This window comes from Papaver somniferum, chromosome 8 (assembly GCF_003573695.1).
Source record: "Papaver somniferum cultivar HN1 chromosome 8, ASM357369v1, whole genome shotgun sequence".
Lineage (NCBI taxonomy): Eukaryota > Viridiplantae > Streptophyta > Magnoliopsida > Ranunculales > Papaveraceae > Papaver > Papaver somniferum.
Window position 1 is genome coordinate 74,033,464 of NC_039365.1, and position 20,696 is coordinate 74,054,159.

The 20,696-nt window shown below is 37.0% G+C and overlaps 1 protein-coding gene and 1 pseudogene across 1 annotated transcript; both read right to left on the bottom strand.

Moving 5' to 3' along the window:
* Positions 1-5,933: 5,933 nt before the first annotated feature.
* LOC113301583 lies at positions 5,934-15,699 on the bottom strand (annotated as a pseudogene).
* A 2,802-nt stretch (positions 15,700-18,501) lies between these two features.
* LOC113301585 lies at positions 18,502-19,943 on the bottom strand. Its single transcript, XM_026550362.1, has 2 exons — positions 19,462-19,943; positions 18,502-19,329 (listed from the first exon to the last, which is right to left on the bottom strand). The coding sequence occupies exons 1-2, from the start codon at positions 19,906-19,908 to the stop codon at positions 18,859-18,861; spliced, it is 918 nt and encodes a 305-aa protein (XP_026406147.1). The 5' UTR covers positions 19,909-19,943; the 3' UTR covers positions 18,502-18,858.
* Positions 19,944-20,696: the final 753 nt, after the last annotated feature.

Sequence of the window (20,696 nt, forward strand, 5' to 3'; positions counted from 1 at the left end):
CAAAGTTGACCTTATTAAGACTTTACAGGTCCCAAAAACCGTAAAAGATATTAGGTCATTCCTAGGGCATGCAGGTTTTTACCGTCGATTCATTAAGGATTTTAGCTTGATTTCTAGACCTCTTTGCAATTTGCTTGCAAAAGATGTTAAGTTTGTCTTTGATGATGCTTGTTTAGAGGCTTTTGAGAAGCTTAAAACTTTACTCACTACTGCCCCGATAGTCCAGGCACCTAACTGGAACCTACCCTTTGAGATTATGTGTGATTCTTCAGATTATGCTATAGGCGTCGTTTAGGACAACGAGAAAACAAATTACTCATGTGATTTATTATGCTAGCAAAACTCTGAATGATGCCCAAATGAACTATACAACTACCGAGAAGGAATTTTAGCCATCGTGTTTGCCTTGGATAAGTTTAGGTCCTATATTAGGTTCTAAGATCGTAATCTATACTGATCATGCTGCTTTGAAATACCTTTTATCTAAGGATACCAAACCTAGATTGATTAGATGGATCCTTGTTACAGAATTTTCCAGACATTAGAGACAAAAAGGGTGCAGAAATGTAGTAGCAGACCACTTGTCTAGGCTAGTTGTTAGTTCCCCTAGTGATTCCCTTCCTATAAGGGATAGTTTCCTGATGAACAATTGTTCTCTGTTTCCCAATCACCTTGGTATGCAAATATAGTGAATTATTGTTTGTTACTGGTCGAACCTCAACATTGGGGTAAGCAAGATCGTTCTAGGTTTTTAGCCGAGGTTAAGCATTTCTTTTGGGACGATCCTTATCTGTTTAAGTATTGTCCGGACCAGATTATTAGGAGATGTGTATCTGAGAGTGACCAGTCTAGTATTATCTCCTTTTGTCATGAACATGCATGTGGGGGTCATTTTAGTGCTAAGAAGACTGCTGCTAAGATTTTGCAGTGTGGATTTTATCTGGCCTTCGTTGTTTAAAGATTCCCATAGTCATTGTGTTTCTTGTGAGCGTTGCCAGAAGTTAGGAACCATTTCCCGTAGAAATATGATGCCTTTGAACCCTATTTTAGTGATTGAGGTCTTTGATGTGTGGGGCATTGATTTTATGGGTCCATTTCCTATTTCGTTTGGTTATCTTTACATACTTGTCGTGTAGACTATGTGTCTAAGTGGGTTGAGGCGGTTCCGTGTAAAACGAATGACCACAGGGTCGTAGTCCAGTTTTTGAAAGAGAATATACTTACACGTTTTGGTACGCCGCGAGCTATAATTAGTGATGGAGGTTCACACTTTTGTAATAGACCGTTTGCTCTTTTAATGAAAAAATACGGTATTACCCATAAAGTAGCAACCCCATATCACCCTCAGACTAGTGGTCAGGTAGAGGTTTCCAATAGGGAAATTAAACGTATTCTAGAGAAAACAGTTAATCCAAATAGGAAAGACTGGTCGTCGAGGCTTACTGATGCCTTATGGGCTTACCGTACTGCGTTTAAGACACCCATTGGAATGTCACCTTATCGTTTAGTGTTTGGCAAGGCATGTCACCTGCCTGTTGAGTTAGAGCATCGAGCCTATTGGGCTATTAAGAACTTAAACTTTTCACTTGACAAGGCAGGAGCTCAAAGAAAGCTCCAGCTCAATGAGTTGGACGAGATTCGTAGAGATGCATACGATAGTGCTAAGGAGTATAAGAAAAAAATGAAACTTGTGCATTATAGGAATATTTTACGAAAGTCATTTTCTCCAGGTCAAAAAGTTCTTCTGTATGAAACTTGTTTGCATCTATTCCCCGGGAAGTTGCGCTCTCGGTGGACCGGTCCTTTTGTGGTCCGTACTGTTTTTTCTCACGGCGTTGTTGAGATTGAGACACCAGATGGTAGTAGTTCTTCGAAGGTTAATGGTCAGCGATTGAAGCCCTTTTTGGAGCCTTTTCCTACAGGTGATGTTGAGGAGGTCCCTCTAGAGGACCCTGTTTACCTTGATTGACCATCGAGGCAATTTTGTATGTTGTATATTATTTTTGTAGGTTTTTGGTTACACTTCACCCAGGTACTATCTTTCCAACTTTTCTCTTTACTATTTCCTCATGTTACTTATATTTTTGGTACTGTTCTTTAATTAGAAACATTGAGGACAATGTTATATTTAAGTTTGGGGGTGGGGTAGAACTTTTTGTTACTTTTTAGTTGCATAATTAAACTCCAGAGCCTAGAAATTTATGCCTATTAAGGATGGCACTAACCAATCTAAGTGGATGGAAGCATTTTGGTTGCAGGAGTTTAGGAACCAATCTGACTAGATGGCAACATCTAAAGAGTCTATTCATAAAAGCACAGAGCTCAGGTGTTAGAAATAACATGATAGTTTCACCATATCTCGTTGAGTCCTTTTCACTTCTGTTTTTATTTTATTTTGTTTATAAACTATGTTTCTCTAAGTGATTAGCTGGGGCTCACGATTCAAGTTTTTACCAATGGTAGGGTGAATTAGAGTGATTGAGATACAAAAAAAAAAGTTGAAAAAAAAACAAGAGAGAAAAAAAAAGAAACTGAGACCAGACTATCAGACCAACCGGAATAAATTCAATAAAGTCGACCGCTGGTACCCTTGTATGTGCCAGTGTGTTGACCTAGAGTTAGGATTATCAATCACTGGTTCCCTTGTATATGCCAGTGTGTTGATATTAGTCAGACTAGTATCTCAGTCCATTAGGATAGGTTCATTTTGGCAGAGGCCTTCAGACAGATATGAGAAACACCGTTCACCTAGTAAACATCAAAACCATCTATGTTTTTCTCTAAACCCATCTTCTTGATCTATCCATGTGATTAGTTTTGACTCCGGATATTGATGTCATAGTGCGATTATCTGAGTAGAGCTCTGTCACTTATATATGAATTTTAGTATGCTTGAGTGCAAACTCGTGTACAACAATTGGAATTTCACATCAGGGTACTTCCTCATGTAGTCAATAAGTATGCCAACCAAGGAGATTCTTTAGTGCCTTCCAAGGTTCTGCGTAGATAGCTAGGATCTGGAGTAAAGGTTTTGTGGGTATACCTATGGTAAGCCTTCCCGAGACTATAACTCGGCCACTAGGTACACCTAGGGGTTTAAAGGCTTATTGCATACGCTAAATGCAATCGATGATGTCTGCGACAGTGAGTTAGGATTTTATTTTATTTTTTCTCGAGGACTAGCAAATAATAGGTTTGGGGGTATTTGATAGACACATTTTTGTGTCTAATTTGTCTCGATTCTATATATTGTTAGAGCTCATTTTTGTACTTATTATGGTGTTTTATGTGTGTGTAGGTATTTTTGGCCAATAAACATTTTTGGAAAAATCGGCTCGAAAAGTTGTCTAAAGCACCTGGAGGAAATGATATTGGCACCCACAGATTGGATAAGGGGCACCCCATGGCACCCCCAAGAGAGCTGCTATCTACACCCCTACTCTGGATAGGGGGAATCCTTTATCTTCACCAGAATTTTGGTGGGAAAAACTAAATTCAAATTCAGTTTTGCAGCGGAATTTTCAGGCGAGATTTTGCTGGAGTTTTGGGCGGATTCAATGGGCTCTTTGGATTGAATATATCCTATTATGACTAAACAGGGCTGGTAGGTGCGATTTGATCGAATGAGTTGGGCTAGATAAGCCGGAAGAAGAAATCAGAGGTGTGGAGTTTCACGGGACTGTTGAGATTTCATGAATCGGATTTGGAGTGATTCAGCTGCATATTTTTGTTGGGCTGGACTTCTTAAATCATAACAGGGTTGGTGTGTATGTTTGGATCAAGTATTTTGGGCTGAAAAACCATGTTGGAGCGAAACAGAGGAGCTGGATGTTTATCAAAGTTCTGTTGATGACTAGGAGGAGATTTAGTCGGAGTTTGACGTGGAGATGGATTGGAATTTATTTGATGAGTCAAAAAAGGATTGGTATGAGCTTTAGATTCGATAAAACAGTGACAAATCTTCGGTTTGAGCGAAACAGGGAAGTGAAGTTATTATCGGACTTTCTGGTTATATATATGGGAGTTGGCGAGATTCTGGAGAGGTTAACTATATTTGGGACTTTATCTTACCTTATTTGAGAAGTTTACAACTCACAGAACCTCGTAAAGAAGCTTGGCAGGGAAAGAAATCCCGAGACTTGAGGTGGAGGAAAGATAAGAATAGCCGAAGATTTCTTGAAGTTCAATCGACCTGTGGGCTATAAAAGGAGTTGGGATAGCTCATAGAAGACCTACGTACACTTTGAGGAAGTTTAGAACATAGCAGAGCATAAAAACACCAAGTTGCAGAGATACAGGCGAGAGGAAGAAGAAGAACACAGAACAACAGTAAGAGACAGTCGCAGAATCCGTGGCCTTTTCTTTCAAATTCAATCACTTTGTCACAATTTCTGTAACAATTATTTAGAGTTCGCAACAGTTCTGTGTTAGGATACTTTGTAACAGTGGTTCGTAACAATTATATTCGTTACAAACACACTGTTTTATACCTTCTCTTCTTTTTAATCAACTTTTGAGCAACAAACATGTATTTTGAGCAAGTGGTTAATATGAGGAGCTAAACCCCATTTCTGAGGCGATAGAGGAAGCTATTTTTCCAACAAAAAGTGGTATATTCTTATTTATTTATTTATCGCAATTATTTTTATGATTGTTTTGCCTTGAGTAAAAATTATTTGAATGATTCTTGTTAAGCAATTGTTATTTCTTTTGATAGAGCATGCTTGGACCTAGGTTTTTGATGTTCTATGCTTCGGATTTACACTTGTTATTTTGAGAATCTACTTGTTGCAATATAAATATTAGATTAAATCACTTTGAACTTGGAAAATAGTGGAATCTTAGCCTCGGTGTTCTTTTAATATTGATATCAACTTTGATTGAGTTTGCTATAATTTTTAGTGAGTTTTCTATTTTAATATTAGAATTTAAGTCTAATTAATATCCTTCGCAAGTCTGAGAATCGAACCACTTTTACCACTATCTACAAATCACATCAAGAACCACCCAATCGTTCTTCTATGTAGAGGCGAATTCCTCTATGTAGTCAGGGAACAGTGAGTGTCACCGACATCCTGAAGGCGTTAAGCTCTCAATCTTACGGAGAACCGTCCAATTACGTTATTCTACATAAAGACTATGATGAAATGCCCGGTGTCGAACGCTCCGGAGAGGCCATTCGAGCGACATATGCATCATACTTCGTAAAACACGAATCGTCACATGGATCCCTGAAGCCGTGTCAGAAATATGCAGTATCATGATTTTACGGTTTTGACCTTTGTTGAAAATCCACCATCAACAGGGGTAAAAGATATATTATCCACTTTGGGACAAAAATTTGTCAGGAACGGCGCAGGAGCCATATATTTAATAGATTTATCGGATTATTTTAATAAAAACGGGCCTCATTTAACTCAAAAGAAATTACTCCCTCCGCCCCGAATTAGATGAGCTAGTTGTAGTTTGCAATTTTTAAGGAAGAGGAAAATGAAGTACATTTAAGTGTTTTTTTACAATTATACTCTTATGGATAATAACTAGTAAAATTTAGAAATGATTTATCTCTTAAACTATACCACGGTTTTTCGTAAACTTTATACCGCTGAAAAACATTTTAAACACTTACGCAACAAATATAAACATGACTATCAAATTATACATATTTCTTGTAGTAACAATAATCAATTAAAAGGGTAGTTTTAGAAATATCCCCTTGATTAGTGAAATAACTCTGTCTATTTTGGGACAAAATTTTAAACCAACTAGCTTATCTAATTTAGGACAGAGGGATCATTAGTTTATACAAAAAACGGGTCTCACTAGTTAGATTTGCCCATTTATCACTGTCCGAAAATGAGTCAGATATACCAGTCTTCACAGGAATTGCCGTAGCCATCTGAATATAAACCACATTCCATATGTATTTATCTGCTAAAAATCTAACAAAATTTTATTAAATATAGGCTATAGTACATAATATATGAATATAATGTAGTTACACAGGGGATGGTGAGAGTAAAAACTCAGGTTGCAGTCTCTGCAATAAAATCCCACAAAACGGACAAAAGGGTTTTCAAGATACTTGTGTTTCCTCTAGAGAATTCAGACATGAAGGGTATCCACGCATAGTAAACAAAGTTTGAGGTGGTAGTTTCCAGACCCACCTACAACAACAAACACACAACCACAATGGAGTGGTTGGACAAACCTGCATTGAAGCCGCACAGCGCGATAGCTTGTGGCGATCATGTACTCCATCACTGGTCTTTGAACCAGCACACGAATAAACTTCTGGAGATTCAAATGGAACTGGAGCAGGACAAAAGTTGCATCGCTCCTTTGTAACATATTCAGAAACCGAATGGAGCTTGCTGTTACAAAAAAGGTAAGACACTTATTGAGACTCAAATAAAGATGGTGCAAGACCCCTTAACAATTTTGAGAGCAGTATACAAATGCCTAGACACTTCCATTCTCAATGCAAGATTTCAAACCACAGCCGGAGGGACAGAGGGAGAGTTGCAATTTTTAGGAGTGAGAAAACATCTTTATTGATATGCTTTTTGCAGACAGGCGATTAGCCTTCTGTGACAGCCCCTTCAGATTTCAATAAAATATAATGATGTTGTGGTTTTTCTCTCCTCTTCCTTATGTTATTATTTCTGGGTTGTCATTTAAAAATCCTACACTAACAAAATCCAGACTTCCTTTCTAGAAAAAAACAATTCCAAAGACTCTTAAATGCTGGAGACTTGTAAGAAATGCTTGAGACTTGTAAGAAAGAGACAATGTAAACAGCATCGAAACAATTCAAAACCAAATAGAAGGTGTACCTCTTGTTCAGCTTGCTTACTTCAGATGCAAGACGGATCTTTTTTTGATCGATTGCTACCCATTGTTCCATCTGTGCAACTCCATGTGGCACCCAATATTTAACATTAGAATTATTTGTGGGGGACAAAGAAGCAAGACTCAGTACAGTTGTGAAACTAAATGTGACAAGCCTTTCTCCTAATTGTCTTTCATTGCTAGTAAGCAAGAGAAACCACAACTTAAGGTTCTCATTTTCAGCAATACCCAACTCTTCCGACCCATCCTTTTTATTAAGTGTATCCACCTTCAGTTCAGATAGCATCAACTGTCGGCAGAAATGTTGAGGAGGTGAATATGGCGGGAATGTATTTCAGACAAAGAATCCCGAGCATGTAACAAGATCTTGTCAATGGAAAAGCCAAGATTGGAGTCCAAAAACCAACTTGACAGCCATTTTACTAGAATCTTTTCTGCAAATTTTGGTGTGGACTTCTTTAGAGCTGATAATGCTGTTATGACATCCCAGAGAACTAGTGGTTTATCTAGGTTATCATACTGATTAAGAGATAATAATATGTTAGACTCCCAAAACATCATTTCCCTCTGCGACAGACCAGGACAAGGTTCGGTTTTGAACCCTTCATTTACATCAGATAAAACTTCAAGGTGCTGCCCACCAACCCAAAAGAACTCTACAGCTGCCTTCTGAGTCCTGGAGGGGAAAAGAGTTTTTGCCGCTAATTAAGTTTCAAGTGTTTGACTAAACAGAGACATGAAAAAGCTTAAGTACGCTACACAAACCCCTGAACCTTTTCGACAAGATTAAATCATTAGAAAAAACTATTACCTTGCCTGATACATTGGATTCAAAAGAGCACTATTAAAGCCACGAGCCTGGGAGGACCAAGTAAATTATTAGTTGATTCTGGATTCCTAGGGTCGAATGATAAAAGTTACGGTTGCAGAAATCAAGTTCTGAGTTGTCACTTTGTGAATTTCTTCAAAATATTATAGGTTGAGTAATTTAACCTGGTCCCATTAACAGCTAGGGACCCAAAAATAGGATGTGTGCTGATAAACTATCAAGTGAGCAACAAAGAATGTAATTCCTACTAGGTGTTATAGACAATAAAGCTCGAAAACATTTGTTCAAAAGGTAAATAACTTACCACAACAAACACCAAGTTTCCAGGGGAAACTGCTAAACCAAAGCATGAATCGGACACGTGAGGAAGCTGTAGAAAAGATTTTGTTTTTGTCATCAAAACTAGAACTGATATAAACACAAGAAAACTGAGACGAATTATATCATACATCAGTAGAAGGCCAGGGACCAAGAGCATTTGAAGGAATTGGAGCCTTGTGGAGAGTGCATCCATGTAAAATCCAGCAATGTATAGTGTTATCCTATTTATTATCACCAGCAAACAATAAACTATCAATCAGAATGTGGAAAATTTCCCGATGGAAAACATGGTTTAAAATATATATTCAACCGAGTAACATGAAGATAAACATCTACCAGGGGGAACTTAGCCAAAGGGCAGGCTAGAAATTAAAGAAAATGTAAATAAAGAGAGAACTAGCTATCATTTTATCTGTTTACAGCATATCGGGAAAAAGATAGTAGTTGCCATCCAATAGTTTATTAATAATGTTCCCACATCTCCATCGTATGAAATGCAAAAGTGGAGCTGCACATGAAGTGGCATGTGCTCTTCTGTTGCTACTTTTTATCATCTCCAGATGATGGAAATAATGAACTGTTCAAGTAAACTATGTGATTTTTTCTTTTACTGCGTAAGGGTTAATTTTTATTTTCAGTAACAGTGTTTCAGAGGTACCCACCATAACTGAAGGAAAGTATAAATTCAAGACCTTATGGAAGTCTTTAAACTGAAAGTCTTTTACACTCAAATAACTGATTTAGGGTTCAATGAGAAGGGTTCAATTCGTCTCCGCTGTTTCTCAGAGCTGTATAACTTTAGATTGTCATCATCACTGCTGGATATTGACAAAAAATTGAACTCGGAGCTAATTAATTACCTGGCCACAGCTGTACAAACAACAACCATCAAAGGCCCAAGCTAGACCTGTTACCTGGAATGTGTTCAAGAACAGGCCAGACATCATCAGAAAATGAAAACCTCTAATAAAATGTATGGTAACCTTAAAGCAACTGAAATAACGTGGTTCTATGCTGATAGGTGCCATTATATAAAAATCGTACAGATAAGACCAAACACGGGGCGAATAACTTACCACTTGACCATGTGCATTGTATAAGCCAGCAAACTGAAATTTGCAATTAGTTGTGTGACAGATCCACAATTCCAATTTTCCAGAGCCTCTCCCAACTGCTAATGACATCTTGCCTGTGGACCTTGAAGTCAATGAAAGAACTGATACTGGAGAAGGAGCAGCTGCCGTTACCTATAAAAGTTAAAAAATTTACAGAAAAAACATATTAATTAGCAAGTAATTGTAACTAACATGAAATGAAATGAAACGAGCAGAAAAAATTTCATCTCACCTCTTTCAGCAAGGAAAATGGAGCAGAATTGACTTCTGAAGAAGTGAGCATTGCTTCAGTATCACCCAGCCAAATTCTTACACTATTAAAAGTACGAACTAGATTATACCTCCAGCAAAAGCATTGTGATTTGGTACACTAACAAGTATTTCTGTTAAACGGGGTCAATCTTCCAAGTCCCTATGTGTGCTATTGTTTCCCACATTATATAAGCAGCTATGCCAAAAAAAGAGGAAACCATTTCACTGAAACAACACTGCACTAGATTATACTTTAGTGAAAGCGTTGTGATTTAGTTTACTACCAAAGTACCAGTGGTTCAGTTAAAGAGGTTTTATGTTTTAAAGCACTAGGTGTTTAACTACTTTCCACATAATATAACTATTGGGATGTGGGTATATGAAAAAGAGAAAGAGAATAAATAATTCACCTTCCATCAGAACTCCCAGTGACTAAAAGAACCTGGTGTTCTAAAGCTTCAGCAGAAAGTTCCCAGCAGATTGCGGTGATCCATGTCTTATGAGCCTGAATGAGTCCACCAAGGACGGCATCAACAGAATCCGTACTTTGCTCAACAGAATAGCAAAGAGGTTCATGTATTCTCCAGAAATAAATTTTACCCATCTTCCCTCCAACAGCTAGTATAGCACAGTCATTGGATGGTCTAATTTGAGAATTTGGATAAATTCCAGATGATAAATGCAGGGTTGGTGACCAGACAACAATAACAGATGACAACATCGAACTGCGAGAAGCATATTTCTCTGCACTTAACAATGAACAAGTGCCACTTCCTCGTGTACTCTTGAGAGACTTCTCTATGACCTTTTGAGGTTCCACCTCAACTATCTGTACAGTGACAAATAAATAAAACATGAATTATTAAGGTATTATAGTCTAATATATACACGGTTCAAATGACATATGAAAGAAATTACCTAGTTATTATCTTTTATCATAAAAAAAATAAAAAATAAAAAGGATGTCCACCACAAAATTTCTGACTCTTATGAGTCACATGTGATGATCCAGGGTTCGTGTTCAAGTGAAGATGTTTCACTCATAACACAGACCATCTAATCCGGATATTAGCCCGACTAGGACATAAAAAGTTCACTGGAAAAACAGGGAGCAAAAACGTTGTGAACATTACATCTGCCCCTGGATCATCTCCATCTGAAATCCACAAAAGGTCTGCTACCACAAAGTGTGTAGTGTATCCCATCTCTATAGAATAAAACAAGAAAAGAGATGATAGGGAACACCTCCAACAACTGTCGATTACTTGACTCAATCTTGACAACAGTAACTTGCCATGATTTAATTTCACCGTTCCATACCGGCGCCATTCTAACTGACATAGTGTTTAACTCAACACAGTCTGCATCACCTGTGTTGAAAGTGAACAAATTAGCAACATACCATCATGACTCACAGGCACGGTAGGAGAAGCATATAAGTATTTATATTCACAAACATATAAATATATAAATATTTGTATATTTATATGATAAGTATAAATATAAATATTTCTCGGCCTATGATAAGCATATAAATATGATAAGTATTTCTCGGCCTCTTCTTGTGTATTGGTGTAGTTACATGGGTACCACAAACAGCTAAATATTTCTGTAACATGTTCACAACTAAAGCTTTGGACATTAAAAAGTCGAAGACACAAAAACATGGTGATTCGGGACCTCCTGATGGCTAGTCCTGAATAAACTGCTATTGGCATGCACTAGTTCCAAGCTTAATTCATGTAGCTAGCCTGGATAAAGAATCTATGAACATGAACCAACTTGAAAGAGGTGATCAGCCAAACTGAAGTTGAGTGAGTAAATCAACGAAGCCTGCTATGAGGACCACAACTAATTGTAATTAAGCAAATACCGCTGAAGGAGAATGCTAAATGTGGTCAATGTAGAGACAGCATATAGCATATTTGATATGGCGGCATTTGAACAGCTTATATCTTGATTTTTCTCTTTAAGCCAATATATGCAGTAACTGGAGTTTCCATCGATCATTTGGTTCAAAACTTACCCGAAAGTTTCACTGTTAGGTTATTGCCATTATTATAAGAAACTCTTGCTGCCCCTGTTAGGTTATATGCATTAAATCCCATAAATAAACCCTCCACCCACCTGCCAATAAATTTATTATAAGAAACTCTTGCTGCCCCGTAACGCAGATAAACAATTGGAATGGTCAATGCACAGAAATTTCAGTCTCATTAGTCCAATGGAAATCAAACCATACAACAAAAACGGCTTACATGAGTGCCAGGCCTTTTTACAAATTGAAGAGGCATAATTTTAATTAAGATTGAAAAGAAAAATATCCATAGTTAACTATGGTTTGATACCTGTAGAAGGTTACGAACAGTAAATAATATTTTCATATGGATGAATAACACGAGTATGTGAAGTTATTTACAAAATATATCTTTCACGAGATAATTTAAAAATCACTGCAATTTATCATACTCGACCCGCGAGTCAAATTGTGGCGTCATTCCATCTGCACTGTTTCCTCTTTAACGAGGGATTAGCAAACCCCAGTTTCACCCAATTCTTACTTAATGCAGCTACTTCTTTTTTTCTAAGAGTCAACTCGTTGCCATTTTTCAACACAAATTGTATGTTTGGCATTATATAGAAAATACTCAAACAGGTGTTAAGGGATACACATGAACAAGTTACACACAGAAACAATGGCATTGTAAGAGGTTCAGGAGAAATACTGATTTTAACAGCATAATCAAATACAGCTTACAAGAAATTGCTCGATTAAGATTCAAGAGAGTGTCACCATACATCTTAATAAGAAATGAATGACCCAATTTTCAATCAGAAACAAATAGGTTTACCTCTCATTCGTCCAAGCTTCTACATTTTTCCCAATACTGAGAATTCCTTCCACATCATTACTTTGTACCAAAGCAATTTCTTCTGGAAGATTACCAACATCCATAGAGGGACGAATTCTGAGAGATGAGGTATTCTTATTAGGTGTATTACCAATGAGGACACTATCATGTCCGCCGATCAGTTCTACCCATTCATCTTGCTTTTCTGAAAAGTAAAAGCCACAAGAACCACATTATGATAATCGTCGTGCCTTTGAAGATTAACTTTTAAAAGAACAAGTTTACCATATTTCATTTTTTCCCGAAACAGAACAAGAGCTTTTGCTTTTACCACGCGCTTTATTACACCGCCAACCCAAATACGTTGATCCCCATTCTGTACAAGAACCTACACAACGCAGATGTATCAAACATAAGGAACGACAACAAATTTGTTCCATAAGCATTCAACCCCAACCACTAATACTACTAGCAACCTCTACAGACGATCGCTTTTTCAATAAGGAGCATGGGAAGCAGGCCAACTCTGTGCATGTAGTATATAGTTTCGCACTATGTGTACAGCCACCGTTCTCATCCTTCTTTGTCAAATCAAATGAAAGTTGATCACCCAAATCTCCTGGACTAGTACTGCACCATGTTTTTCAAAAAGCAAAATTCAAAAGTTCACAGTACTAAAGACAAATTCTTGAAACGTTGAGTTTATGATAATGATAAAAGCAATGCTAGAGAAAGGTAAATGACAACAGCACCAAACATACTTATTAAGGCAATTAAAATCTAACAGATATACAGGATAGGATGAATTTGAAGGTTTACATTTTCCCCTTACGCTTCTTACTGACCCGAGAGTTCTGCAGATCATTGCAAGATCCCGTCACTATGTCATTTTCGACTGCTTGTTCCTAAAAATCGTTAGCTTAAATAAGATGGCAATAAGGGTGAAAATTGTCTGGTTCATAGTAAAAACAACTTCAAATTGTTCCACAATAAGAGATCAAACTAGCGTGAAATATAATTGAAAATACACATTCATAGTTAAAAACTAAAAGAATTGACTGGAAACGGTTTAGTGAAGGGCATGCTAACCTCTCCATAGTTGATACTTATTAGATAATCAAACAACAAATCGGAAATGTCTTTAACCTACAAACGGAATCATAGAAAAGACTGTTGTCATAAACTGTAGCCCTTTATGAAGAAAACCATTCATCCAGAAGTTTGGCTGATCCCTACCAGATCTCCACCCAAGAACCCATACATCAGTTAGAGTTTCCTTATTGCATACCTCTATCCACTCAGCACAAAACTCCCAACATGGTGAGCGGTAAAGCTTCACACGACCTTCTGTAGTGCAAACAGCGAGCAAGCACCTACACCAAATTAACATTGAAGTCTTTAAATGGACATAAGATAACATAAGATAACCTAAGTAATATACACATAGAGTGTTATGCATGTTAATGTACCCAGAATTAGGAGCCAGTCCAAGACGAGACCATGATAGTGATCGCACACACAGCCGGGCATCACGTGACAGACAGGTGGGCAATAAACAGCTGGTAACCAGATCTGGATAATACAGAATTATCAAACACAGACATGAAGACGATAAGCCAAGACAGATGTACCAAAACTTCCAAAACGCGCTGTGATTAAACATGATAACAGCTCGAGTGTTTAAATGAATCAGGGACATGGCAAGTGAACATGTGCATGAATAAGGACACGATGGATAAGCCAGTTTGGAAAAACACCAAATTTTAAATGGACATGTTGGCCTGATCAATACCCTGCTTCTTACCTCAAATTAAGGTTTAGCCAAAATCTCAATGAATTTGACTGGAACCTATGAGTTGCTAGCTTAGTAAAGGTGTTAAGAATCTAGTAGCTGATGCCTTACGAGACACAAGATAAAAATAAGCTATGACACACGAGCAATACTATTTAAACCAAAGGAATCAAAAACCGATTCGGAACAACAGGCACCCAAGGAAGCTGATCCTAATGCGTGTTTATGTAGGGCCAATAGGTCCTGCACTCAACGGATATAATGCTTTTCAGTTTCTTGTTTTGCATTTCTTTTGTAACGAAAATGAAGCCGCTATAAGGTGAACCCTTTTCCTGATATAAAGATAAGGTTATAGTAATTTCTTTGTCCACATAGTACTTAAAGTTAAGCCAACTTACATTGTACTATTACGATTATGCACGAGAAATATTATTGGAACTACAAATCTATATAGTGAAGAATTTCCTGATGACTGGACTGTTATGTCTCGCAACCTGGGAAGGAAGATAGAACATATAAAAAGAGCATAAAAACACAGATTTAATTACAAACATACCATCTTTATTAACTACACCAATTGGAAAAGGCTTGCTTGCAGGAATCGTAATAAGTCCTCGAGGTCCATTAAGTCGTGACGGATTCTACGAAATAAATTTAAAACATAGAAATTGCTAATTACTTCTAAAGGCATCTTCAGAAGATATTTTACCACAGATTGAATCGAGATCAAAAGTTACCAAAGTTTCATCCTACCAACAGTAACTCCAAAAGCCACTCAGAAGAAGCTTAAATCGGGATCATCAAAAATAATATGATTGTAAAAGAGTTCTATCCATGAGTCATAATAACCAATTTAAATTCAAATTCAAATTCATCAGAGATAAAACTGAGGGTTTACAACATTAAACAGTGCTGCTTCAAAAAAAAAAAACATTAAACAGTGCTAACTGCTAAGCAAGTTGGTTGGTTTTCAAAAATCCTCACAAATAGCTCTGGAGAAGAGCATATTTTAAAATTCACAATCAATATAAACATATCCAGATTTGCCTTCAGCATCGCCAATCATATGATCTAATCTCTATGCATACATTTCGAGAAGATCGTTAACATAAATTGAACACCATCCTGTCTCGATTCAGAAGTAACTGAAGTTCAAAAAGAAAGATCATTTCTTTTTCTCTCTCAAAAAAATATCTGATAATTCAAACTTACATTATCAGAACCTTCTTTCTTTCGAAATAACTTAATACACTTACCAGAATCGTTACAAGATGTCCGGATGCAATAGCAACCAAATTCTCATCAGACCAAGCTACTGAGTTTGGATACGATGGAGAAGCAACAAGATAAGCTGATTGAAAATACGTTTCTTGATTCATCTTTTGCTCTCTTTCTCTATAAAAAAATCCAACATGAAATGGAACTCTGTGGTTTTAAATCCATTCAAGTTAGTTGTAACTTGTAACATTAGATTGGCGGGAAAGGGACGACGGGATTTCTAAAGACAGAAGGAGAGAAATGTGACGAGGGTTTGGATTTTCGAGGATCAAATCCGGTTGCCAACTACTTTCGAAAACTTGAAAATAAATTTGGTGGGAAGAGGAGTAGAGAGTGGTGACTGGAGATGAACGAAAACCCTAGGGTTCGAGTCTCTTTATGTAAGGTTTTAACTTTTAACTGTGAATTTCAAACTCAGTCCAAAAAATGTGAAATCAGCTTGGTGAGCGACTTTTTGATACCTGTTTCGAGGGATACTGATTTTTTTTTTTTTTTGAGGCATACATATATATGCCAAAAATAGTTCACTAAATAAAAAACAACATCATCCTTTATCCACCTTTTTTGATAATGGCATAACTACCCTTGCATAATTAGTGTTAATGATTATGTTTAGATTTGATTAATTAGAAATTTTAAGGATTGATTAAAAATTAAATTATTAGTGGTAAATTAGTAGAGAAATCAAATTTATGCGAGAGAGTTGGGATTTTAAGAGGAACAAGAAGAAGATGTGGAGGAGGAGTGAAAAAACTTGGGTTTGAGATTTTAGTGATTAGAAGTGACCAACATGTGTAATTCAAATCAGAGGTAGACTTCTATACGAGGTTTAATGTTCTTTTTATAAGTTGAATCTGTCAAAAAATTGAATTTTTAAAACCCAGATCTACTGACCAGATGAACGGTTCGGCTGATAACTTGTCAGCCGAACCTCTGTTTTTGAAAATATACCTAGGTTCAGCTGACAAGTTTTTCAAAAAAAAAAAAGAGGTCCGGCTGACAGGTTATCAACCGAATTTCACTCTGTAACTGACAAATTTAGGTTCCGCTCATTAGAACAAAATCTAGCAAAGTCGCATCAGCCGAACATAGTGTTTTTGTAAATCATATACTAGGTTCGGCTCAAAATTGATATTGCAAGATCAGCCGAACTGATCTTTTGAAAATTTAAAATGAAGAACAAGGCTAGGTTCGGTTGATTCGAACAAAATCTAGCAAAGCCGCATTAGCCGAACATAGTGTTTCTCTAAATCATATACTAGGTTCGGCTCAAAATTGATATTCCAAGATCAGCCGAACTGATCTTCTGAAAACCATAATTTCATCTTTGAAATCATATTTTATCGATCAAACAAAATAAAATCAATCAAAAACAAGATGGGTTTGTTACAAATACATTCTAAAATACATCTGAGAGCAATTGAGATTTGGATTTCGCACTCCAGCATCGCTCACTTCGATTCGTGTTTCTTTTGCTTGATTGAATTGGAGTCCAAGATGTTTAAGTTTAAAGGTTATTTTGATTTTTGATTTTAGGTTTTTGAGGATAAGGTCACTCTAGTAATTTAAATTGTTTAAGGATATGTAAGTAATTGCACTACCTTTAGATACCCCTTATAAACCCACCCTAGATGGGATAATGAATGAGCATGCCTCAAAAAAATTCAGTATGCCTCAAAACAAGTTTCACTTTTTTTCGGAAACTTACCCTCCCTAGAGGCCTATTCTATGCACTGTGGCAAAAAAAAAAAAAATTGTCAGGTGGCATGGCAAACTTGCACTATTATGGTAAAAGAGTTAAGCAATCTCTATCGGATAATATTGTCTATTTACTCTATCGATGGCTATTTTCGTAATATCGCTCATATGTTAATATCGCTAACGGTTGACTTTATAACACCTATAAATACCATACGCCTATCCTCGCATTCCTCTTCACACCTTCTCTTCTGTATCTTAAACAAAATTCTTTAGTTATCATTTTAAATATGAGTAAGAAAAAAAAGAAAAAAAAATATACTAGCACCCTAGCCAGTGGATTAAATTATGTGCGGGATAAAGAATATGAGTTTCAACATGTTAGACAACTAGCTGGTGATGGTGTACTCTCTGTATACATATCTGGCCATCCAGAAAGAGTTAATTCAGTCCCTCTAAGAAGTGGGTGGTCTGAGTTCCGTAAGGTGTTCGATTTACTTTTCCCTCATGTTCAAGAAAGAGTCCAGAGATATCCTTTATGGCGTTTATATGACATACAACCTAGAAACTGTATGACTCCAATAGTTCAAGTTATAGAGACTACAAATATGTTATTTTTCAAAGATTTTGAATATGGTAAGTTTGTATTTTTCTTGTTATTAAATTTTTAGATTTTTTTTTTAGTTGTATAAAATGCAACAAATTATAATTATGAATATGTTGTTAAATAGGAGTTATGCCGTTAGATGCGTACATGTTAACGGGAATTCCATGTGAAGAAATGTACTTCCATTAACAAATTAAAATGGGAGTCGGAAGATAGATGGAAAGAAAGACTTCATTTATACTTAAATGATCAAGAAGGAAATCCAGCATATAGACAAGTAAAAACATATGGATTAAAGGTGGTTGAGTTGAAAAGTTTTTGACAATTGTCTGCTAGGAAAATGGACAAAAACATGTTACAAAATACACAACTTTTGTACCCTAAACATTATAAGGAACTCGAATGTGTGTTTTTTTGTGGACAATAGGCCAATGTCCATTTCCAAATACTAGCTCAGTGGTATTAATTGGTTTTCTCGAATCATTAGAATATTTAGAGCAAGCACCAAGATGTGACCGGGGGTCTCCAATTTTATTAGAACTTTCCATAACTCTCAGAACATGCTCAACGTGTGTCAAAGAAAGCTCTGATGGTTTTTGGGAAATGTTGGGGGCATAAACCAATATGTGACATGGTAAATGTACTAACCAACAATGTTCTTATTTGCAGTATTGGTGGTATACATATTTCTGTGCTTGTGAACCTTCTCTTCACAATCACACTAATTTTTTTCCAGTCAAACAGAAATACAATGTGATAATTCGACAATAGATCAGATTGACGATGGTCAACATGCTTCCCTTGTTCAGAGTACTCAACAGTTGTGTAGAACAAACCTTAACCTTGTTCCATGCATATGCAACAATCTCTAATCCGAAGAACACAGCCTAAAATCGAATAAACGATTAATTTGATTAAATTTTGGATTGAGAGATTCATTACATGACCAATAGCTTATAAATCCCTCACTCACTACCAATAGCTTATAAAGCCCTCACTCACTATTCTAGAATCCAACGGCTTAATAGCTCCCAGGTAGTTACATTAGATCCACTATCACAATTACTAAAGACACCTAATAATAAGCTACTTACTACTAATAAGCCTAATACTAAGTATTGACACTGAATGTGATAAGGGACACCCTCTTCTCATCATATCGGGTACATGACATTCCCCACTCCTTAGAAACATCCTTGTCCTCAAGGATGAGAATCAAGCTGCCAAGTTCGCTTCTCATCATATCGGGTACAACATGATATTCAAACGTGGGTCAGCATGTTCAGAATCATAAAGTTCGCAGCTCGGGAAGCACTAGTAGAATTGGCACCAGTAAGAAGACGCATAGCTGCTGAGAGATGAACAAAAAACTCCATGTATGGTAGAAAAATGACGTACCATAGCCACAGGTGTAGTCCTAACAACCAAAGTTGCCACTGCAGATAGAAGTTGGTTAACATCTCACCGCTTTTTGGAAGTTTCCTGAAATCTGAAATGAAATTTGTCCAGTGACATTCCTTTGTCAGCACAGCATGCGGGTTCAGAAACAGATCAGGTGCCTTCTTAGTGAACTGCACTTTTCCTATGTCAAACACTAACCAGATATAACCCGTAGGACTAGTACCATTTTCTATTCTCCATAAAGTAGTGGTGACCAATCTGAATTTCCATCTCAGGTACCCAGCATCATGCCATAGTTGCGACAGTAGATTAACTGCAGCATGAAGATGCACCTGACAAAACCCACGAGTATACACAGTTGAAGTGCTGAATGGAAGTAGCGTTACAAAGATTGTTCTGAGAGTAAAAACGGCACAACAAAAACAATACAGAAATGTTTCTCTCTTTGTTTTCCCCTGCCATACCAGGAGCATAGTACTGTTGACAGTCCTCTTGGGCACATCCAGCAGTTCGCAAACATTACGATTGTTTTCACTTGCAGTCAACGAATAGACATTCTTATACATAGATGCATAACCGTATTCAGCGATCCATGTGGACATAAGAAACACAGTGACCCCATAAGTAATTGTAATCACACAACATTCATAAGTAGTTGTAAAAGAAAAATACCCTTGACTAGGAGACATCTTGCCTCGATCATATATCCAGCGAGTATACTTGATGAGAACTACGACTTTGTAACTCGTCGTATCCTTGTACTCAATAATTTGAGAAAGTCTAAAGAAGATAAAGCAACTTCTTGAATGTGTAAGCAGCAACATAGGACTATAAATATGAATTACAACAATTACAGTTGTTGAACTTACAACTTTAATGTCAGTTCTCAAGTAACAACTTTGTTTTTTCATGCAAATGGCTGTCAGGAGCTGAGAAGCGGGAGTTTCTTGTAACGTAGTGGGTCGCGAAACCCAGCTGGTGGCTAGGTACTCATCAGAAGCAAAATCTACATTAACCCAAGTAATGGCTCGCACAGTCCGGAAACCATTGAACAAAAAGTAGATCTCCACTCGAATGAATCTACCAACATCCCCACATATCGAATTTGAAAGACCATGCACGTGGCCTGAGTTCTCATGCTCCGTATAAAAAGGATGGTCCAAGTATAAGTTGCCTTTGTTGGAAATGCCAAACCCCACAAGAAACTGAAACTAGGAAGTAAGTATCCAGAGGAAATAAATGAGTACACCCCCACCACATGGCTGTAAACTGAAATCAGCCAGATGTTTTCAAGGAAATCCAAGTAGAATGCAAAATTTCCTGCATAAAGTTCTCGCAAACAGAATTACGCAGATATACTAACATAGGTTTGGCCACTGTCCACTTATGCTCATGTTCACTTGACACCCCTAACCATGCATCAAGTATGAATGTTGTAGCATCACCACAATGAAATCTCCGCACAAAACTCTGAACCAATGTACCCAAAATTTCATTCTGTGCAACCAGTTTAAGACACCACAAAAGAATGACACTAATATCACCAGTTTTGAATGCTAACAAGGTATGATTCAAAGAGAATGAATGTAATCGAAACCATCTTCTAGAAAACAGCTTAAAAACGAAATTCCCAGTTTTGCGCTTGAGACAAATCATATATATTTGAAATAATTTACCAAGCATCCGTGTACTAGAAACA

Coding starts and splice junctions, on each gene's coding strand:
- LOC113301585 (XM_026550362.1), bottom strand. CDS start 19,908: ATGAAAAAACAAAGTTGTTACTTGAGAACTGACATTAAAGTTGTAAGT. Junction 19,330..19,461: donor TCAACAGTACTATGCTCCTG/GTATGGCAGGGG, acceptor GGGTTTTGTCAG/GTGCATCTTCATGCTGCAGT.